The sequence below is a fragment of the Asterias rubens genome, chromosome 5 (assembly GCF_902459465.1).
Source record: "Asterias rubens chromosome 5, eAstRub1.3, whole genome shotgun sequence".
Classification (NCBI taxonomy): Eukaryota; Metazoa; Echinodermata; class Asteroidea; order Forcipulatida; family Asteriidae; genus Asterias; species Asterias rubens.
In genome coordinates this window covers 18,131,979-18,156,424 of record NC_047066.1, presented here as the reverse complement: position 1 = coordinate 18,156,424, position 24,446 = coordinate 18,131,979, and the positions used below count along the sequence as shown (strand labels likewise).

The window sequence follows — 24,446 nt, the reverse complement described above, 5'->3', positions numbered from 1 at the left end:
TACTGTAGCCAAACCTTTAGGCCGGTGCATACATGTACTTCCTGCGAATGCAAAGCGAATGTGACGTGAATTTGACATCACAACTCTCCTTTTGCAGCCATATTCTGAAGCGAGTTGAGCAGAGTTGAACTGCTGCGAATAATTCCTTGCGAATTTGTGACATCAACATTCGCTTCGCATTCATATTCGCAGAGAGAATGAACCGGGCTTAAGTCACCAATTTCAAATCAGTATTAAAGACACACTGGACACTACTGGTAATTGTCAAAGACAAGTTTTCTCACTTGGTGTATCTCAACATGTGCATAAAATAACAAACCTGTGAAAATTTGAGCTCAATTGGTCGTCGAGGTTGCGAGATAATAATGAAAAAAAAACACCCTTGTCACACGAAGTTTGGTGCTTTCATCAGATGCTTGATTTCGAGACCTCAAATTCTAAACTTGAGGTCTCAAAATCAAATTCGTGAAAATTTACACTTCAGAGGGATTCTCACAATGTTTTATATTATCAACCCCCCTCATTACTCATTACCAAGTGAGGTTTTATGATAACAACTATTTGGAGTAATTACCAATAGTGTCCACTGCCTTTAAACAAAAATATTTTCTAGTCTGTGTTCCTTGTTTAGTCCTGACATTGTTTAGTGTTTACCCTGTGCTGCATATCTGCTTGAGGAGTCCGAGACCAAGACGTTGTAGAACGCTTGATTCTCTTTATTTGGAAGTTGATCCACTCCCATCTGCCTCTGCCATTGCCGAGATAACTTACATACTGGATCCCACCCGTATATCACACAGGAATAGTGGTACCTACCCAGGAAAAAGACAACATTTACAAAAGTTAAAATCAGAAAATATTTGTGGATCGCAAATCATGAAATGAACAATCACTATATCAGCTAGGCCTGTTATTTCGTTTTATTTTGTATATATATTTACACAAACCCCAAAAATGTATATATTTACCAAAGTTAAAATCAGAAAATATTTTTGGATGGCAAACCATTAAATGAACAATTACTATATCAGCTAGGCCTGTTATTTCGTTAAATCTTTAAGCTACATTACAGATCAAATGCACAACAAATCATTAAAGATCAAATGCACAACAAATCATTATAGATCAAATGCACAATAAATTATTACCGATCATATGCACAACAAATCATTTCAGATCAAATACACACAAAATCATTACAGATCAAATGCACACAAAATCATTACCGATCAAATGCACATCAAATCATTACAGATCAAATGCACAACAAATCATTACATATCAAATGCACAATAAATTATTACAGATCAAATGCACATCAAATCATTACAGATCAAATGCACAATAAATTATTACAGATCAAATGCACAACAAATCATTACAGATCAAATGCACATCAAATCATTACAGATCAAATGCACAACAAATCATTTCAGATCAAACACACACTTAATCAATGCAGATCAAAAGCACATCAAATCATTACAGATCAAATGCACAACAAATCATTACAAATCAAATGCACAACAAATCATCACATATCAAATGCACAGAATTTGTGGTTGAGAAATGGTCAAAAAATATAATGAGATGAAATAGTTGCAAGGAATTTATGAATAGTTTAACTGAAGTGACAGATTAAATGCAAAAACAAGATCAATATAGGATAGTGTGAATCAGAAGAGACTAGCAGCCAACATAGCAAGCAAGAAAAAGTTGGTGCGATTTTATAAAAGGGTTAGAATAAATCAAAATGTACATTTACCTTACATGTCTCATCACCATACCAACTGAATACGTCACCCCCGTATTTGCTTCTCTCCGGTACGCCTCTGTTTGCTCCTAAAAAACATCAGTAAACAATTATTATTATTACTTATAATAAGTAAACTTCATCAATGTATTTCGCTTGCCTGACTAAACCCATAAACAAGGGTGCTTGAATCAGAAACACCAGGGTTAATCCCTACACTTCCAGTGTTATGAGGTGGATTTTATAAGGAGTTAAGACTAGTCTCATCTCGGCCTAACTTAGAACTAACCTTAATTTTTTAATAACTCATAAAAAGTCTAGTCCTAAGTTGGGGGGGGGGGGCTAATCATCCTTACTCACAGCTAAGAGCTGAATTGCGAAGGACGCAGCTACAACCTGTTCGAGAAGCAGGCATGCAAGGGCGCATTTAGCTGCCAGCCACATCAACCCATTATGACCACGGAGCACAGCCAAGATTGAAAGTGTTTGATTTTTCCCCCGAGGGAGGAAAACCGGATAGTCTGAAAAACCCTTGTGGCACAGCAGAGAAACAACTCATAACTCAACACACATAATGGCCCTGGCCAGGAATCGAACCGCGGTCACCTTGGTGAGAGGCGAGCGCTTTACGCACAAGCCAACCGCGCCACCAAAGTTATGACGATCTCTGTGAAATCGTCCCCTGGGTTCTTTAATGTGCACTAACAATCCTACAGGACCTACGGCTAAATGTCCCAAAGTCCAAAGCAATAATGGGTTCTTAAAAAGATACAAGTGTCATGACCGGGACTCAAGTCAAAATTATTTTGATCAGCAGAGTGTGGGTTAGAGTCCGAGTCGTGACACCTGTGTCCTTAAACAAGACACTCAAACATGATGCTTTGTCATTCGGATGGGACATAAAGCCTGTGTGTTGTGTAAGAGACATAAAAAAAAGTGTACATGTACCAGGTGTTCCTGGTTTGATTGGCAGCATAGCACCTTGTAAACCATTTCATGGTGCTATGTAAAAGGAGTAGGTCTTATAACTCCAATGTTATAGTCCCACATATCTTGCAGAAAAATACTGTGTGAAAAGCGCCTTGAGCGTCACTGAGTGACGAATATGTGTGCTTTATAAGAAATATCACTATCACTATCACTATCACTATCACTATCACTATCACTATCACTATCACTATCACTATCACTATCACTATCACTATCACTATCACTATCACTATCACTATCACTATCACTATCACTATCACTATCACTATCACTATCACTATCACTATCACTATCACTATCACTATCACTATCACTATCATCATCATCATCATCATCATTATCATTATCATTATCATTATTATTATTATTATTATTACCGTTCTTGCTTCTTCTTGCTGCATGGTTTCTTGTATGATGCCTGTCATAATCCGTACACCATTTGCTTCTCGGTTAGTCTGTGGTCGAATCTCACGTATCATTTCCAACGACTGCAAAGAGTAAAATACAAATAATATTAATAATAACTAACTCTTATATAGCGCATTTCACAACAACCGTCTCAATGCGCTTTCTACTATAATGCCCTGCCCCTGGGCCCAATTTCATAGAGCTGCTAAGCACCAAATTTGCTTAGCATGAAATTTCTTCCTTCATAAAAACAGGATTATCGACTAAATTTCCATTTGTTGCATATTGCTTGTTACTGGTATTCAGCTGTTGTTTGCTTATCCTGAAAATCAAGTGGAAATTTGGCGGGTTATCCTGTTTTTATCAAGAAAGAAATTTCATGCTTAGCAAATTTTTGTGCTTAGCAGCTCTATGAAATTGGGCCCATGTCATTGGGCCTATAACATTCCTTTAATCTTTTTTATCTCCCTGGGGAGTATACAACCTGGGCAACCCTAACGCTCCAAAGGCTTTTTAGAACATAATATCAACCTCTACCCTCGCAGTTACCAGTTTATACCACTTGGTGAAGAGAAGCAATTACAGTAAAGTATATTTTTTAAGGACCAAAGGGCCACGACTGGGACCCAAACCCATCACACTCCGATAACTTAACCACCAGAACTTGAATTCGATGCTCTAAACCAACTCAGCCATGACACCCTGGAAATACAGGGTGGTTTACAAAAAAAGTGAACCCATATTTGATCGCCATCAAGCTTATAATTTTTTACAAGCTTTTGAAATAAAATGTTCACAGGTTAGTTTTATTTTATAGTCTATAGGCCTTTTCATACTATCGACCTTCGATCAGTGTCGAACCTTATCCCGATAGGTTCCATGTTGGTTCGGTAAAATTTCAACACGGATACAAACAGCTTTGCTTTCACACTGCAAGGTAATACACGGATCGGAACAGGACGCGTCGCTGCGCGAGTGGTTACATAGTCGCACTTTATCGCGCGTCCAGTCCACGCCAGATCGGAAATTAACTTGGAGTTGTTCACACTACGGCTTTTTCGATCCGTGTTGGAATCTTCAACACGGATAGAGATTTATCAACCCACCTCCCGGGCAGGGTTGGTTTTGACATGAATAAAGTGCCATATCCGGATCGACACCGTGTTGAAAAGTTGTAGTATGAAAAGGTCAGTGCACATTATCCGGATCGAATCTTATCCAACACAGAGGTTTTTTGTAGTGTGAAAAGGCCTTATACACTGTATCTTCATTTGGGTTTAAAAAAAAGAACCAAAAACAAAAGGCTTACTGTGCCTTTAAAGCCATTGGACACTTTCGGTACAGAAAAAAAAATTAAAAGTTCACAGAATTACAAATAATTTAAAGGCTTTACAGAATGTAACGGTGAAAGACTTCTCTTGAAATATTATTCCATGAAATAATTAAACTTTTTGAGAAAAAATTAAAACAATATAAATTCTTGATAGCGAGAATTATAGATTTATTTTAAACACATGTCATGACACGGCGAAATGGCGGAAACCAAGGGTGGGTTTCCCGTTATTTTCTCCCGACTCCGATGACTGATTGAGCCTAAATTTTTACAGGTTTGTTATTTTATATATAAGTTGTGATACACGAAGTGTGGGACTTGGACAATACTGTTTACCGAAAGTGTCCAATGGCTTTAAGGGGTTTTATTTTACCTCCACAAAATGCACTCGTCGCTGTACGTAGACCTTGACACATTGAAACACTGTCTCAAAATCCTCTGGTTTAAGAACAGCATGCAATTCCTCTCCATACAAACTATACATCTCACTGAAACACAATGTATACAATCATTCAATAAGTGAGCCCACTTCTCTCTTATCTCTTAGTCTCCTGACGATGACTAGAGCAAGCTAGTCAAAAGTTGAGAACACATTTCAAGAACTGACTCTGCAGTAGTGCAGTTAATAACGATCTTATAAGTTAAAGTAGTAGTCCCGGCCAATAATCTATACCTTCCGCCCGGGTAGTAGTTAAAAAGCAAGACAGTTCTTTTTAAAACTGAGAAGTCTCCCGAACATCCGATAAATCTACTCTGCGGTAGTAGAATAAATGAAATACAGTTCTCTAAAGAACAAACTCTACCTGGCAAGTAGACACACACATGGTGTTACTGCAAACCAAATATATATTGATACCTCACAATGCAATGCCTCAAATCCTATATACAATCATTCAATCACTAGGTTGGTAAACTTTCGCAGCTTGGAGCCAGTTCGAGAGCACACATTTAGTCGACCCGTGATTGACCACTGACTAGCAACGTACATGCGCAGGAATGAATTATCTCGTAATTGTACCAGACCATAATCAATTCATTTCAAAATTTACCCAGTCAGTTTCCCTTGTGGTTTATATTGATATCTGAAACAAAAAGCTGCATCCCCTTAATGATAAATATAATAAGAATTTGGGGGCTAATCGCCCTTACTGGCAGCTAGAGCTGAATTGCGAAGGATGCGGCTACAACGTGTTCGAGAAGCAGGCATGCAAGGGCGCATTCAGCTGCCAGCCACATCAACCCATTATGACCATGGAGCACAGCCAGAGATCGAAAGTGTATTATTTTTTTCCGAGGGAGAAAAACCGGATAGTCTGGTTACCCGTCGTGGCACAGCAGAGAGCCAACACACAACTCAACATACATATGGCCCCGACCGGGAATCGAACCATGGTCACCTTGGTGAGAGGCGAGCGCTTTACGCACAAGCCAACCGTGCCACCCAATAAGGTGATCCCTGGCTGCCGCTTCCCAGATTGTATCGTTATTTGGGTGTGATCCCTGGCTACATGGCAATAACAGTTGCATGGCTTCTGACAGGCACCCCCGAACAAAGATATTGACAAAATCGGGAGAGCTAACATAGGGCTACATGTAGATAGCTCAGTTGGTAGAGCGTGTGCACGTTAATCCCGAAGTCTTTGGTTCAGATCCCACTCTAGTCATTTTTTTCTTTGATCAATTTTGGTAATTACTCAAAATAATTATCATCATAAAACCTTTCTTGAGTACGAGTAATGGGGAGAGGTTGATAGTATAAAACATTGTGAGAAACAGCTCCCTCTGAAGTGACATAGTTTTCGTGAAATCAGTAATTTTCCACGAATTTGATTTCGAGACCTCAAGTTTAGAACTTGAGGTCTCAAAATCAAGCATCAGAAAGCACACAAATTCGTGTGACGGAGGTTGTTTTTTCTTTAATTATTATCTCGCAACTTCGACGACCGATTGAGCTCAAATTTTCACAGGTTTGTTATTTTATGCTTATGTTGAGATACACCAACTGTGAAGACTAGTCTTTGACAATTACCAATAGTGTCCACTGTCTTTAAAATTTACCTAGTCAGTTTCCTTTGTGGTTTATATTGATAATAATAAAATCTCACACACAAATGGCTTATTGATCAATACACTAAAGTAGCAAGTCTCAAGAAAAAGCAACTACCTGTCATGGTGCATCATCTGACTGCTGATGTGCATTATATTAGCTGCCATTCGTTTGAACACATCAGACGGTGCACAGGTTTTGCAGTAGTCTGGGTTGAACCCGTGTTGCCCTAAACCTTGCATAAGTGTCTCTGCCATTGTCATCACATTGCCTTTCCTGAACGCATCGATGTATAAGATTGTAGGCGTCTCCTTGAAACCACTGCAGTTTGGATCAAGATAAATAAATAATAACAATAATAATTAGTGCTTATATAGTGCATTTTACAATAATCATACCAATGCACTTTACATTAGTGCCCCGTGGGTCCATTTTACAAAGGGTGCATTCAATTAGCTACCCTGGGTCGACCCCGATGTGGCGTACTTTTTTTTTTTCAGGACGAACGTGGGCATATAATTACCCCACGTTCGGCCTGGAAAAGTCGCCCATTTGGTTTTCCAGTACGAGCGTGTGCAGATGTTTACCCACGCTCCACCTGGAAAAAAAAACAGACCCATCATCATGTGAGCCTTCTCGTCGTGACGTCAGTGCACCTCGGGTTAGCCCCAAGTGACCCTATCCACAAGCGGGGCTCTTGGGGCTGGCCCGAGGTGCACTGACGTCACCACGGGAAGGCTAACGTGACGATGTGTCTATATTTTTTTCCAGGTGGAGCGTGGGTAAACATCTGCACACGTTCGTCCTGGAAAACGAAATAGGCGACTTTTCCAGGACGAACGTGGGGTAATTATGTGCCCACGTTCGTCCTGGAAAAAAATAAAATACGCCACACCGGGGGGTCGACCCAGGGAAGCTAATCGAAGACACCCAAAGATAGTCCTAACTTACATGTAGGACTAGTCTTAGACTCTCTAGGAGTAATTACAAACTTAAGGCTAGTCCTACAAATAAGTTAGGATGGATAACCCCCCCTAGCTCGAGATGAGACTAGTCTTAAATCTTTGTGAAATCCACCCCCGGTCATTGGGCCATACAACAATATCCCTTTAAAGACACTGGACACTATTGGTAATTGCTCAAAATAATTGTTAGCACAAAAACTTACTTGGTGACCAACAATGCAGAGCTGTTGATAGTATAAAACATTGTGAGAAACGGAGCAGCAGTGACGCTAATAACGACAAGTCCCCTAAATCCACTTAGCAAAACTATAAGTCCGATTTTCAGTACAAGTTTAACAAACCAATACAAATGTCATCAAAGCCTGTTAAAGGCAGTGGACACTACTGGTTATTGTCAAAGACTAGCCTTCTCACTTGGTGTATCTCAACATATGCATAAAATAACAAACCTGTGAAAATTTTAGCTCAATCGGTCGTCAAAGTTGCGAGATATTAATGAAAGAAAAAAACACCCTTGTCACACGAAGTTGTGTGCGTTTAGATGGTTGATTTCGAGACCTCAAGTTCTAAATCTGAGGTCTCGAAATCAAATTCGTGGAAAATTACTTCTTTCTCGGCAACTATGGCACTTCAGGGGGAGCCGTTTCTCACAATGTGTTATACCATCAAGTTCTCCCCATTACTCGTCACCAAGAAAGGTTTTATGCTAATAATTATTTTGAGTAATTACCAATAGTGTCCACTGCCTTTAAACTTCAGTAAAACAAAGAACAATTTATCTGGAATTTTGTGCAGGCTGACTATTTTATACTCACTCCGATGTGTAGTTCCAACTAAGCATAAAATGGCCAGGGAAGTTGACAGGGCGCAAGATGACACCAAGTTTCTGTACGACAGCTTGGTAGAGAATGCATAGCGTGATGGGAATACCAAGCTTGGTTGTCATCACCTAATCAACATGGACAATTTGACATAAGTTACTTAACACAAATGTACTTTAATTCTGACATTAAGCCTGGTTCAAACTTCCTGCAAATGTGAATGCAATGGGAATTTGGAGCTAATTTTGAACTCTACTAGGCAAAACAAAGCAGGATACCAGTATACAATTGTTGCACGCTGTGACGGGATCCATGGCGTTTTGTACACCGAGGCGAAGCTGAGGGTGCCATTTTCCACAACTTCCACAGTCCAAAAACTAGACTCCTAAAAATGTACCTTAGACATGAAGGAGTTGTCCCTGTTATAGTAGTCGTCTTTGTTTCCTTTGAATCCCATCTCTTTGTACATGACTTCATTAACTGCATCAAAGACCTCATAACATTGATCGGGCGTCATCTCAACTGCACCTAAAAGTACATCAAGAAAATACATCACTCTCAATACTAGCACTGGACACAGTCATGACAGTTGGTAATAGACCCATCCCATGCAATATGTAAATTGCACATAGCGCTGGCGCACTAACGTTTGGATTGGCAAAATGAGGGAACATCGCGCTGTTTTGTACACGACTAATGGCTGCGTGACGCAGACGCGATCACGCGTCTGCTCAGTGCACAACTCTATGGCGTTTGCCAACCAACAGGGTCTGTACACATGCATGAATGTAATTAGCATATGTCATGGGAAGGGTCCATTGTCAAAGACCAGTATTCTCACTTGGTGTATCCACACGTACGCATCAAATAACAAACCTGTGAAAATTTGGGCTCAATTGGTAATCGAAGCTGCAAGAAAATAATGAAAGAAAAAACACCCTTGTTGCACGAACTTGTCTCCTGCCGAGCTGCTATGACAGCCATACGAAATATCGGCCAAATTAGACACTTCTTGGATGAACCCCCCACCATGCTTTTACCATGCACCATGCACCATGCATCATACATCCCAATTAGACTCCTGCAATAGCCTTCTTTATGGTCTACCAGATTCCAAGTTGAATAAACTTCAGCGCATTCAAAACAGAGCTGCCCGCCTAGCGGCCCGATCCCCAGCCGTGACACTTGTGTCCTTAAGCAAGACACTTAGCCATTGCTTCATCCTTTGGATGGGACGTAAAGCCATTTGTCCCATGTGTTGTGTGACGCAAGTAAAAGAACCCAGTGCACTTATCGAAAAAGAGAAGGGGTTCACCCCGGTGTTCCTGGCTGTGGCTGCCGTATGCTCCGTAGCACCTTGTAAACCCTTATATAAGGTGCTACATAATTGGGTCTCAGAATTCATAACTTCAATAACCTATCTTTCTGAAAGTTTGTATATACTTAGCTCCGTGAGTACCTTGTTTGGTAGATACGTGCGCTGTATGACTCGGATATTATTATTATTATTAAATGAGCGCATCACTTATATTGCTCACCGTCTGCATTGGCTGCCTATCAAGGACCGTATCGAGTTTAAGCTCGTGTTACTCACGTTCAAGGCTAAACACCGTCTCACTCCCGACTACATCTCTGAACTAATCTCCCCTTAGACACCCCATAATTTTGTTGTGCTTAGCTACTATTTGTGCTCAAGCAGCTCTGTATGGGTTTGAAAGGCCATTTTGGTTTGTGGATGAGTAGGCCTTACTGTTATTTCAGTCAACTTTGTTTTCTTTGTGTCTTTGTAATTCTTTATGTAAATTTGATGCATGTTAGGCCGTGTTCGAATTGGTGGCTACGGCTGCGGCTACGACCGTTGCTAGGGGTGTTGCTAAGGGCGTCCTATACTTCAATGCATGATGACGCGGCGATCCAGCCGTAGCTGTAGTCGTAGCCGCCAATTCGGATCCGGCCTTAGACAGGTGCTGCCATTTCAAATGTTTTTGAACAAAATACTCTACCATTCAACAATTAAATTGATGGCAAGTAGTCATGCCTTACCTTCTATATTGCCATGGTAACAGGGATGCTCAGGTTTCAGTTTCCTCCTCCCTTGATTGGCTATCTCAGTGACCTCTGACCTTATTTTATCACAGTCTACAATTCTGAATGGACTATACCATTTCTCAAATAACATTGCACCTATAGAGTCAACATGGAAAGAAAAAACAAAAATGACAATTATAATAAATGTTAAATTTTTTACCCATCAACGATAAGCGAATCAATGTGTGGTGAAGAGGTTTTCACTTAGTGGTTTAAACCCGCGCCGAGGCCTGGTTCTTAATAATTTTACCGAGACAAAGTCGAGGTAAATTATCAAGAACCAGGCCTCGGCGGGTTTAAACCACTAGTTGAAAACCGATTCAACACACTTTGATTCCCATTCATAAATACCTTTTCGGTCAAAAAACATCAACACTTTTTGGTCAAAAGGTGAAATAAATGCAAAAATTATAATTATTCAATGATTTCTTTCAACACAACACCCCTCCAGCTACGAAATGGTAAGGCCCTCGGGTAAACAACTCCTTATAAGGAGATGATGTGCGCGTCGCGCGTATCGCGTGATGTGGCACAACTGTTTCAGCCGTTGCTCTCGACCAATAGGAATGAAGAAACTGTCTTATAAGCGCTGTGTGTGATGGTGCAAGCTCGCGTGTCACGCCCATGTTATAACACTTTTTACTGGTGTTATATCATCCGTTCAAACAACACCTCGTGATGCCCTCTCGACCAATCAAAATATATAAACTGTAGTACTTTCCCTGAGTCCTGTGAAAAAATATCACATCAGGCATATCAGTCGGCAGGGTAGGATTCGAACCCACGATAAAGGGATAAAGAATATTATTTTCTTTACCCATACAAATGAGAATAATATTAATAATAACCAGTTGTCTATATAGCACTTTTGACATCCGAAGGACACCTCAAAACGAAACCATCTCAGCACCCTGGGGAGTATACAGCCTGTGCAATGAATGGGCTACTCGGCTAAATAAATCACAAGAACCATCTCTGCCCTCAAAAGTACACGTATCCATTTACGCCTGGGTGGAGAGAGGCAATTATTGATAAATAGTTAAGTGTCTTGCTCAGGGACACATGTCTCAAACTTTCACTCTGCTGAAGAAAACACCAGAGCTTGAGTCCTGTGCTCTGATATGTTCGGCCATGACACCCAACAAATGGCATGGTTTATATAGCATTCTTAAAGGCAGTGGATACTATTGGTAACTACTCAAAATAATTTTTAGCATAAAAACTTACTTGGTTACAAGTAATGGAGAGCTGTTGATAGTATAAAACATTGTGAGAAACGGCTCCCTCTGAAGTAACGTAGTTTTCGAAGAAGAAGTAATAATCCACGAATTTGATTTCTCGACCTCAGATTTTGAATTTGAGGTCTTGAAATCCAGCATCTGAAAGCACACAACGTCACGTGACAAGGGTGTTTTTTCTTTCATTATTATCTCGCAACTTCGACGACCAATCAAGCTCAAATTTTCACAGGTTTGTTATTTTATGCATTTGTTGAGATACAGCAAGTGAGAAGACTGGTCTTTGACAATTACCAATAGTGTCCAGCGTCTTTAAATAAGGGAATCAATGTGTGGTGAAGAGGTTTTCAACTAGTGGTTTAATCCCAACGAGGCCTGGTTCTTGATAATTTTACCGAGACGAAGTCGAGGTAAATTACAAAGAACCAGGCCTCGGCGGGTTTTAACCATTAGTTGAAAACCGATTCAATACACTTTGATTCCCATTCATAAATACCTTTTCGGTCAAAAACATAACTTTTTTTGTCAAAAAGTAAAATAAATGCAAAAATGACAATTGTTAAATGATTTCTTTCAACACAACACCCCTCCAGCTATGAAATGGGAAAGCCCTCCGCTGCCCTCGGGTAAACAACTCCTTATAAGAGAATGCTGTGCGCGTCGCGCGTATCGCGTGATGTGGCACAACTGTTTCAGCTGTTGCTCTCGACCAACAGGAATGAAGAAACTGTCTTATAAGAACAGGTGCAAGGTCGCATGTCACGCCCATGAATTAACACTTTTTACCGGTCATAAACAAAGGTTTATTCACACCCACGTGACGCGCTCTCCACCAATAGGAATAGCGAAACTGTCTTAGGTATTTATGAATATCGTATGGTCAGACAGTAGGAGGGGTATTAACAAATTTACCTTCGAAGAGAGACTGTTGCTCAATCGGTAGAGCAATGTATTTCCACCATTCTTGCTTCATATTGGAATGGTGAACACACCTCAGAGCTTTCTTTGAATAGTACTTCTCCGTCAGATTCTTATCCCTAGGAAGGAAAACAGTGCAAATTAAATTACATGTATTTGGACAGGAATAACTACTTCATTCAAACGGATTTATACTTTGAAGTGAAATGTTTTTGAAAAATACCTTAAAGGCAGTGGACACTATAGGTAATTGTCAAAGACTAGCCTTCAGAGTTGGTGTATCTCAACATATGCATAAATTAACAAACCTGTGAAAATTTGAGCTCAATCGGTCATCGAAGTTGCGAGATAATAATAAAGAAAAAACACCCTTCTCACACGAAGCTGTGTGCCTTTAGATGGTTGTTTTCGAGAACTCAAGTTCTAAATCTGAGGTCTCAAAATCAAATTCGTGGAAAAATACTTCTGTCTCGAAAACTATGGCACTTCAGAGGGAGCCTTTCTCACAATGTTTTATACCATCAACCTCTCCCCATTACTCGCCACCAAGAAAGGCTTTATGCCAATAATTATTTTGAGTAATTACCAATAGTGTCCACTGCCTTTAAGATAACTGTAATGCAACGTACTCGTCTTTATCAAACACTTTGTTCATGAGTGTGTTGATCACTAGATGGTGATGCATCAATCCACTTGCTGAGAGATCCTTGAGTCGACGGAAGCTACAGTACGACACCTCATCCTGGTGAAAACATTCAGCCGATAGACCCATAATGACATCGTTGACTTTGGCTGGTATTGGGTAGAGTTTCTTGCATAGGTTTAGCCAGGTTGGGGTCGGATCTGTCTCGTTGGCTGACTTGAGGAGACTTGGCCAGCTGTAAGTAAAGGAGAATTAGGACTTAGTTTCAGGAAGAGATACAATAAGTTTTAATCTGCGATTAATCAATGAATACGATTAATCTGCATGAGATTTCACAAGGTGTCAATGTGTTTGCATGACATTTTGACTGTTTTATTTTATTTTCAAGATCCATCGCATTTATTTAATTCAGTCAAGCATGTAGGTCTAATTCTACCTCCATGGCCTAAAAAAATGAACACAGGTCTGCAGAACTTTATTAATTGTGAAAACATTATAACTAAATGTGTGATGGTATTGTTGTGTCAGCGCAAAGATCGGATGAAAAAGTTTCTGTGAAATTGAGCTAGAATATACAAAAGGGGCTTTGTTTTTGTCTGAATAAACTGTAAAAGTTACTAACTATTCCCATTTGATTTATTGTTTGCAATGCAGTCTCCGTGCTAGTTGCGATAACGTAACCCTCCTGCCTTGTAACACCCCTTTCACAGAATGGTTTAGTCAAACTCGGCCGCGGCTCGGCAGTTCGTCAATCCAATAGGCTGGTACCTGCGGTTCAGCACTTGGTGACCAAAAAATAAAGCGTTGAACATATCGGGAAGTCAAAAAACATGCGATGCGGCAGGTTCAAAATTCAACCTGGTCAATTTGTGACTGTTTCCCTCCGGGATCTGGTAAGTTTTATCCTTTTTGTTCAAAAATATTTTCTCACTGGTGTTTTGAGTGTTTATTAGACATAGATGATCAAGTTTGTGTTCCTAGAATTTGTGTCATGATTTTCGGAAGTGGTAAAAATGGAGCAAATCTGTTGACTAGGTGTTGAAATTGTACGTTTTGGACAAGATTGCCGTTTGCCGTTCGAGCATGGCTCGTAACCCTCCGGCTTCACCGTCAGGAGGAGGGTTGCGTTCGGCTTCACCGTCGGGAGGAGGGTTACGCTATCGCAACTATCTCCGTGCAACAAATGTACTATATAGGCCTATCAAGGCTTAAAACTTGCGGAAAAGTTTCCGTATGGTGGCACTGCTTTTTCATTTGATATGAAATAATATCTAATTTACTTCAATGAGAGATCCCCTTTTTGTAAAAATGAGTGAAAAAGCGGTGGACCATACGGAATGTTATCTAACTAAACTGTACACTACACTTAAAATTAAAACCAAAAAGGTTTTTTAGTACTAAAAGTAGGCTTGATATATAATAATAAGTTAAATGACTATTTTTATATTAGGCCTAATAAATAATAAAAAGGTGTAGATAAGATATCACTTTTAATGTTTATTATTATAAATAAATGTCTCATAATATAATTCTTTCAAAGAACGTGGACTTGTTTTAAACACCAAACAATAACAAGACTGTTTAAACCATTCTCAAACCTTAATGGTATTTGATGGTGCCGTTTTGACAGCACCGAATTTGCGCAAGGCTTTAAATTTTTGTGGAATATCTGGTGCGCAGGCTTAAACATGCGTGCACAAATTTAAATCGGGCCATCAAGTTTGCGCGCTAAGCGGAGGCTAAAGTTTGCGCGAGGACTGAAGTTTGCGCCCAACAAACTCTCGTTTGTTGTGACGTTATCCGAAAATATTTACCGTGTGAACAGCTTAACTTTCCACAGCTCGTTGTCACTTGTAATCTCAACAAAACGCTTGCAAGTTTTCCCAAAAGTGACAACATCACTAAAGCTGAGCTCAGTGTTCTTTAATATAAGGGAAATAACCTCCGTCGGAAGGAAAACGAAATGGTTAAACCCGCACTTCTCGACACCTTCTTCCATGTTATTGTCGTCTGCCATGATTGCGTAAAGGGCGCCCTCCAGAGTTCAATGAAAGATTTGTTTACATTTTTCCCGGGAGTTCCATGTGCGCTGATCGATCATCAACAGAAATGATATGACAGAACCAACCGGGTCACTTAAATTTTAAGTATTGGCCTCCATGATGTCGACAACCATGGTTTGTAAGTATACGCCAGTCTAACTACTTGTTATGCCAATTAATATATGAACTTCCGGGCATCGTTTTTGAAGTTTGAAGTTTGACTTTGACAGTATTTGTTGTCATGTCGTATGTAGGAGAAATTGGAAGTATGCGATTTCTGATTGGTTAAAAGTTTGTTCTACATTTAATTTTTACATCGTTTAATGATGTACTATGAAATAAATGCACAAACGGACATCAGAAACCTCTATTGTAAAGTTCCAATGCATGATCCAAGTCAACCTACTACTACGATTAAAGATTTGTTGTCATCAGCAGGTTAGTCATGTGAGGTTCATGCTTCTTCTTCTTCCTTCTTCCTTATAAAGTGCAGCCTTCAAATGGTCGAAGATGTACGCACTGCGTGTGAGCACATGTGTGGACTTAGGCAACAAGAATTTGTGTCAGGTGCAGATAGAATTATGTACAGGTGCGAGTAAAAAGCTGGAGATGGGGTTTACTTCAGCCGGGGGTCCCTTAACGCCAGTTTGAAAGCGTCAAGGGACGGGTACGCCGCATGATCAACTGGGAGGTTGTTCCAGTCCCGGATTGTGCGTGGGAAGAAAGAGCTGGCATAGACTGAAGAGCTGGTATGTGGGATTGTGAATCGAGAGCCATGACTTCTTGTTGATGTGGTTGAATGTGTCAGAAGGGTGTTCCAGGGGATGTCGACCAAGTTGAATCTTATTTTGTACATCATTTGAAGGCAGCTTTGGAAACAACGTTCATGTGGAGAAAGCCATTTGAGGTGAGAAGGCCATTCCGCTGTATGTCGTCTCCACGATAGTGGAATGAACATCATTCATAGTTCTGTAGAAGTATTTTGGATCAATCCGATTGAATCCACTTTGTATCGTATCCTTGGCGTAAGTCGAGCGCCATCACAATCAATCAATCAATCAGTCAATCAATCAATCAGTTTATTTCCACAGTATCAAAATCACAATCAAATTCAGATCAAAGGCAATGTTGATTGGAAATTAAGAAATAAAAAGTTGTTTGATAAGATTAATTCAATGAATAATAAGCATTGACATTCATGAAACTGTGGGGGACCCATAAAGAAGCAAAGCTTGTATAATATTTGTGTGCCAAATGACATATTCGTCCTCGTTCGTCAAACTTATTGATTGAATGCTACTTTTTAAAGCTGGATCTATTCGCATCACAAAATTTCAAAATGTTTCTCGATCGTAGGTTTGTAAGAAACTAGGCAAGGAGCTAGATACCGTATGCAAACCATGGCATTGTGGCAGGAGATTCTGTGTCTCCAGAGATTCTGTCCACCAGCGTAAACACTTCTTCTGATGGCGCCCTCTTTTGAATCACTCTTCTCCAGCCCATTTTTTCATTTTTTTTTTTTTTTTCCCCAGACATGTTTCTTAATTTCCCGGCTTACACAACACTAGCTGAAGACATGGATTTCCCTCTTCCCTAAACAAAGGACTACCGAATTGTTTTCGCCGACACAAATTGTGGCCAACCCAGTGGCTACCTTGCCCTACACAATGTGGACTACCTCTGTCCATACTCACATTGAACACTGTACCAATAAAACAATCCAAACACACTTGGTCATCTGACCCACTATCTAGGTCATCAGGTCATATACTTGACCTCCACAGTTGAAACGTACCTCGCCTTGTCAGTAGAACTCCATTGTAGAACAACAAACAAAAACATAGTCCCCAAAGTGAAAGGTTGAGAAGATTAAGTCTGTGGCCCCAATGGAATTGAAGGGTGCTACAAAGATCGTGCTGTTTTTTAGCCTCAGTAAAAACACAAAATGAACATCATTAAAGGAACACCTTGCCTTGAATCGGTCGAGTTGGTCTTTGAAAAGTGTTTGTAACTGTTTGTTATAAAATGCATATGATTAGAAAGATATTTTAAAAGTAGAATATAATGATCCACACAAGTATCACTCGAAATTGCGTGGTTTTCGGATTTCCTTTTACTTCGTCCACTAAGACGGTCGTCCATTTATGGGAGTCAAATTTTTGACTCCCATAAATGGCCGACCGTGTTTGTTCGCAAAGTACAAGGAAACCACGCAGTTTCGAGGCAAATTTGTGTGGATCATTGTATTCTACTTTGAAAACATCTCTCCAACCATATGCATTTTATAACAAACGGTTACAAATGCTTTTTATAGACAAACTCGTCCGATCCAAGGCAACGTGTTCCTTTAACAGTTGGCGAACCAAACACAGAGCAAACTTGCTAAAACTGACCATCACACACAAACACAATGTTTGAACAATGTAAATGGAGCCAGAATAGAAAATATAAAAAAATTGAAAAAGGAAACCTAGGCCTACTCTTTTGGGTTTCTTTTTCTATGAGACCCTGAGACCAAGGACTGCGACAAATTAATTTGGTCTCAAGATCAGTCTGCAGAGTCTCAAGTTCAAAACCTACAAAATAACATAAACATAGCAACAAAATTCTGTTAAAGGCAGTGGACACTATTGGTAATTACTCAAAATAATTATTAGCATAAAACCTTTCTTGGTGACGAGTAATAGGGAGAGGTTGATGGTATACAACATTGTGAGAAACGGCACCCTCTGAAGTGCCATAGTTTTCGAGAAAGAAGTAATTTTCAACGAATTTGATTTGGAGACCTCAGATTTAGAAATCAACCATCTAAATGCACACAACTTCGTGTGACAAGGGTGTTTTTTTCTTTCAGTCATATCTTGCAAGTTCGATGACCGATTGAGCTCAAATTTTCACAGGTTTGTTATTTTATGCATATGTTGAGATGCACCAACTGTGAAGGCTAGTCTTTGACAATTACCAACAGTGTCCACTGCCTTTATAAACTACTAGGCACTTGCCAAAAAAATATGTACAATACTTGAAACAAGAAGTTTGCATTTTAAAGACACTGGACACTATTGGTAGTTGTCAAAGACCAGTGTTCTCACTTGGTGTATCTCAACATAATTATGCATAAAATATCAAACCTGTGAAAATTTGAGCTGGATTGGTCGTCGGAGTTGCGAGATAACTATGAAAGAAAAACACCCTTGTCACACGAAGTTGTGTGCTTTCAGATACTTGATTTCAAAACCTCAAATTCTAAATCTGAGGTCTTGAAACAAATTCTTGGAAAAATACTTCTTTCTCGAAAAAAACTACGTCACTTCAGAGGGAGCCGTTTCTCAGAATGTTTTATACTACCAACCTCTCCCCATTACTCGTTACCAAGTGAGGTTTTATGCTAATAATTATTTTCAGTATTTACCAATAGTGTCCGCTGCCATTAAGCCAAGCCTACATAGTAAGATTCAAAATTTGTGTTTCTACATGTAGTTGGAGATTGTGACTTCTTTTGTGCCTTTTTTATCCATCAGCTCTTAACAGAGTCTCTGGTTGAATTTTTGATACAGAATAATTTAAATGCCAACACAATCGGAAATCTTTACAGAATTGATGCCTACATATCCTGTTTGATATAGCGAAATCCTATACCTCAATTTGCTGCATGGTTTGAATGACAGCCCAGCGGAACAGCATTTTCACCCACAAGGGGGACACAGGAAGTATGGCATTACACAAAGCTTCTATTAATAGCCTCCTAAACCACAAAACGACAAGTAAACCCCGTCAGTGTCACTCGTCACAGACCAGCACGGCGCGCAAATGCGCTAATTGTCCAGACAATTTGGTGGCAAATCTTGGAAATCTGCACTGGCTCTATATTTACCTTAAGGTGCTGTGATTCTAATAGAAGATGAGACTACTCTTTTAGAAGTCCCTGCTGAACGAATACTTAGATGATGGGCCAGTTATTTTAAGCCATTTTATAGCTATTTCTGAAGTTACATGTATATTTAGAGAGTTCACGTGTGAATTGCAAAGCAAGTTAAAAGGAAACTGTTTGACAGCATCAAAAACTTTAAAATGACTTATAACACTGCCTTTCAAAGTATAGTTCAAACGTGTAAGCTCGAGTTGGAAGTGGGCTGGACGCTGAATTAGGACCTTCTTTTTCACCTCACATCCTCAAAACTATATAAGTGAGAACTTGTTAGAGGGGTCTATAGTAATATTCAACAGTTTCATAAGCATGTTTTATAAGCATGGACATCGGCCAAATTAGCTTCATCGGACATTCAAGCTTCAGAATGATGGGGGATTGCAAGTTGCCTGCTTCCTACATTATTGACAATAACTTGGCTCTTATCATAACACAATTCAAATGAATAGATCATTTATTTAATTACTTAGTAACCATCTGAGCTCCCTGGGGAGTATACAGCCTGTAGTCGATTTTTACAGGCCCAAAAGAATAGATTCATCCTTTTTAAATTGAGAGTATTAAAAACTTTATTACACATAGATTAATGACTTAAAAATGCCAAGGTGGGTTTAGTGAAATCAACTGATGAGCTGCAAAGTACAGTTAGCTTTACCCAGCTTATTTATCCACAAGTAACCATCTCTGCTCTCACAGGTACCCATTTACCCCTGGGTGGAGGGAACAAACTATTGTTAATTAATAATAATAATAATAATAATAATAATAATAATAATAATAATAATAATAATATCGAAGTCATATGGGATAGCGCACGTATCTACCAAACAAGGTACTCAAGGCGCTGAGTATATACAAACTTTCAGAAAGATAGGTTATTGCAGTGATGAATTTTGAGACCCAATTAGTTAGCACCTAAAAAAGGGTTTTACAAGGTGCTACGGCGCATTTAGCAGCCACAGCCAGGAACACCGGGGCGAACCCCTTCTCTTTTCGATAAGTGCACTGGGTTCTTTTACATAAGTTACACAACACATGGGACCAATGGCTTTACGTCCCATCCGAAGGACGAAGCAATGGTCAAGTGTCTTGCTTAAGGACACAAGTGTCACGGCTGGGCATTCGAACCCACACTCGAACCTACTTAAGAACGCTTTTTTGGGTGCCTGCCAAGACCAGAGCTTGAACCCACATTCTGATCACTAGCCCGGCCACCAAAACTTGAGTCTAAACCACAGAGCCAAACACACTGCAAATTAAATAAACCTAAAGCAAACAACAACAGTTTGCAGTACCCACTGCTAAAACATAGGATTCGAACTGCCTCTAGCCACTGGGCAATCTCGGTGGTCTAGTTAGTATGACACTGCTCTAGAATTGCAAAGGTCGTGGGTTCGAATCCCACCCGAGAAATGTGCCTGTGATTTTTTTTTTTTTCACAGAACTCGGGTAAGTATCGAGTATCCAATGCGCACACACATTGGTGTACATGTATATGGGTAAGAACCAGATTGAACAACAGTTGTGACAACTTTAGAGTGATCACAAATGACTCATCAATTCAATTGATCACTCAGTTTGTAATTTGTATTGTTTAAAATGTAATTAAATGCCACAAATAAAGAAAAGCAATGAGGGGATTTTGTCAAGCCCTGCTCAACAGACAATTTTTTATGTTCAATACCAGGTTGATTATTTCTGTAAACTTTGCTGAACACAAGACAGGAACTGTGCAATTAATTCAATATGACAAGTAACGTTTGGAGGTCATCGGGCCTAAATACGGAGCAACGGAAATATGACACTTTGTACACTTGAAACTGTGTCAATTGCGTTCTTTTTCCTGAGTATAAACCATTGCTACTAGAATAGGTCACTTTAATTCCCAAAAGCATGCTTTCTTAGTCAGGCATTATCAGTTTGTAGGGTGGTTATGGTAGGGTCAGAGGGCTACACCCAAAAAAATCAAGGAAAAGTCCAGAACATCTAATTAGTTTGGGGTACAGGGAGTACCAAGGCTCTTGGATTTTGTTATTTGGGGGGGGGGGGGCGGGTTTGAATGCTTTATAGATATAGGTCTACATGTTACATGTATAATTTTATGAAAACACTCAAACAGTTCTAAAAACCAAAGGTATACTTTGCCTTTAAGCAGATCTACGAAAATGGGCTCTTATGACTGAAGCCCTGTTCTATAATTTCAATTGAAACCAACATTTATTTCCAAATTTAGTACAATAATTTAAGTCAAGGAAACCAATATCTGGTTGAATTAATTAGGGAATAACAGTGCGAGGACCCGGTCTTCACTGCGAGCGTGCAAGGTTTACACAATGCATGCTGATTTAGGGGCCACTTATATGCTATTTTCCAAAGCCGGTCTTTATACTGACCATTAACACTCGGCCACGTGACTGGGTTTGGACCAATGAGAGACTTGAAACCGTCCAAGGTATTTATTAATTAAAATTAATAATGAATATAGGGGTATTTAAAGAAGCCAACAAGGTTTGTTTTGAAATACCCACTGACAAAACATACAAAAGAAAAGAAATCATAGCAAAAACAAAACCAACAAAATAAACTAAAGTTTTAAAGCCATTGGACCCTTTCGGTACAAGAAAAAAAAAAAATCACAGATTTACAAATAACTTACAGGGTTTACAGAAGGTAGTGATGAAAGACTTCTCTTGAAATATTATTCCATGAAATGCTTTACTTTTTAAAAAAACAGTAAAACAATATCAATTCTCGATAGCGAGAATTACGGATTTATTTTCAACACATGTCATGACACGGCGAAACGCGCGGATACAAGGGTGGGTTTTCCCGTTATTTTCTCCGGACTCCGATGACCGATTGAGCCTAAATTTTCACAGGTTTGTTATTTTTTCCAAGTTGTGATACACGAAGTGTGGGACTTGGACAATACTGTTTACTGAAAGTGTATAATGGCTTTAATATACCATTTATCTCAAAGAAGAGTACGTTCAGCGAAAATAATAAAACTAAAAGGAATGATATAGAAAAGTTTGCGGTAACACCATGTAATAACAATCTCTCAATGAGTTGGGGTGGTTCTGAAAAGAACCGTTGGATTAACTCGACGTTTCGAATGAATAAAAGGAATGAGGTGAAATAGCAACAATGACTAGCAGTAGTCACTGTGATTCAAGATGAAATTTCAGCTTATTGATTCATTATGCATTTGCGCTTAACTTCATGTCAGAGCAAGATTGATTTGTTGTGAGTAATAACTTCACCTGCCAGTGATAATGGGATATTTCAGCTCGTCTTTAAAACTACGCAGCTTATGACTTGAGTAGAGAGGCCATGCGAGCTGTCCTTTTTGTCTTAATCAGACCATGTGTTTTCAGAGCGACTTTTGATGAGGGTCTGTATATTGTGGTATGGACTCTGAAAACTAATGACAATATAAAACTTACTTCATGTACTTAGTAAGAAGTGCAACAGCTTTGGATTGTAGCAACTTTTTACAGCGCATTAAGAGTAGAAAGGGTAGTTGGGTTTTAACAACAACAACAAAAACTCTTTCTAACATGCCCAGTGTTTAGGCCAGTGAGCCCTGTCTGCTTTAATACACATACTGCATCTCTTTTGAACTCCTTGCCTGGCGATTGTTTCTACCCATCCTAAAATCCTAATTAATAACATTTCATGGTCAGTATTTTTTGTAGGCGAGCTTATACTTTTGCAATTAATCAAAAGTGCCTTACCTTTTTGTAACCCGTAGACCTGAAGATACCTGATGAAGAGAAAATATTGAAGAACAATCTCAGGATGTGGGAGACGAAAATATCCAAGGCAGGAAAAAAAAACCTCTTAATCAGGTGGGTAAGAATATAATCCAATGCAGTGCAATTGTTTAACTGTTTTACTGACTTTACTATGTTAATAATAATAATATGAATTGTGGCTTCTTAAATAGCGCACATGTCCGTCACTCAGTGACGCTCTTGGCGCTGTAACGTACAGTATTTCCTGCAAGATGTGGGACTACGTTTGAATTATGAGACCTAACTCTAAAAGCACCATGTAATGTTTTACAAGGTGCTGTGGCGCAATTTGCTGCCGATCGAACCAGGAACACCGGGGCGAACCCCTTCTCTTTTCGATAATAAGTGCACTGGGTTCTTTTACATGCGTTACATAGCACATGGGACCAACGGCTTAACGTCCCATCTGAAGGACGAAGCAATGGTGAAGTGTCTTGCTTAAGGACACAAGTGTCACGGCTGGGGATTCGAACCCACACTCTGCTGATCAGAAACACCAGAGTTTGAATTCGGTGCTCTTAACTGCTTCGCCACGACACTTCCATGTTGGGAATTAACTTGTAATCGTAGAGCTATATATATTGACTAGAGCGCTAACACCCCGTTATACACGCACTAAGGTTTTGAAGCCGTGTGGGCGCATCCATGTTTATGTACAAACCAATAGTCCTTATGCAATGACGTCATCCAGCCGCCATCTTAGAGGAAAAACGGTGACGAAACAATCGAGACGCACATCTAGGTGAGGGCGCCCTACTAAAATGACGTCATGTGCATAAGGTCTATACAAAAGCATGAAATTTTGTACGGCAATTGTAAGGCTATTTGCATGACAGTGCGTTTGTTCTTTTCTATGTGTCATCGAACCAAACAATGCAGCAAATGTGAACGCATAATCTGCTGATGAGCGTATAAACTGCGAGCGTCATGTGCGTCATGTTTAAAATGTGCGTATGCTTTTTTTAGTACATCAATCAAGTCGAACTTACGGTTTTCGTAGCACGGCGCACGCTGAATGTAAAATAAAATCGCGGCAATGTGTGTTCTCTTAAAATTAAAATTGTCCCGTAGTCACGCAACACATCAAACATGTCTGCGCCCAGGGTGGCTTCAAGTTAGCGCTCTAGTCAATATATATAGCTCTATGCTTGTAATTCATCTCATTTTCTTTTGCCACTTGTGGCTTCTCCATTTCCTATTCCTGTAATTTGTTTTCAACTATTAAACCACAAGAAAAACTGACAAGGTAAACATTCATCCATTTTTGGTTGAACAAAGAAAAAAGTGACTAGAGCTGGATATGAACCTGGGATTGCTGGCATTTTAATCCAGAGATTGCAGGTTCAAATATTGGCTTACTTGAGATGTCTAAGTGAATTTAAATGCATGTTGTTAGTACTCACTTTTTTTCTCACTCTTGTCTTTGTATTTAAATACAAACATTTTTTGTCTAGAAAACATTTTTAACTCTTCGA

The 24,446-nt window shown here is 39.5% G+C and overlaps 1 protein-coding gene across 3 annotated transcripts in view; it reads right to left on the bottom strand.

The window, feature by feature from the left end:
- Positions 1 to 24,446, bottom strand: part of LOC117290881 (F-box only protein 21-like) — a 29,061-nt gene that overhangs the window by 1,118 nt on the left and 3,497 nt on the right. The window contains exons 2-12 of one of the 3 annotated variants that reach the window (XM_033772444.1): positions 22,912 to 22,940; positions 13,191 to 13,439; positions 12,556 to 12,680; positions 10,361 to 10,501; positions 8,715 to 8,845; positions 8,312 to 8,445; positions 6,649 to 6,852; positions 4,858 to 4,972; positions 3,121 to 3,231; positions 1,766 to 1,842; positions 655 to 812 (exon numbers count right to left, since the gene is read on the bottom strand). In XM_033772444.1, the coding sequence (XP_033628335.1) occupies positions 655 to 812; positions 1,766 to 1,842; positions 3,121 to 3,231; positions 4,858 to 4,972; positions 6,649 to 6,852; positions 8,312 to 8,445; positions 8,715 to 8,845; positions 10,361 to 10,501; positions 12,556 to 12,680; positions 13,191 to 13,333 (1,339 nt within the window). In that variant the 5' untranslated portion in view covers positions 13,334 to 13,439; positions 22,912 to 22,940. Of the gene's footprint in view, positions 1 to 654; positions 813 to 1,765; positions 1,843 to 3,120; positions 3,232 to 4,857; positions 4,973 to 6,648; positions 6,853 to 8,311; positions 8,446 to 8,714; positions 8,846 to 10,360; positions 10,502 to 12,555; positions 12,681 to 13,190; positions 13,440 to 14,802; positions 14,825 to 15,018; positions 15,208 to 22,911; positions 22,941 to 24,446 lie in introns of those variants that run through there. The other 2 variants (XM_033772443.1, XM_033772445.1) reach the window with 2 other exon arrangements.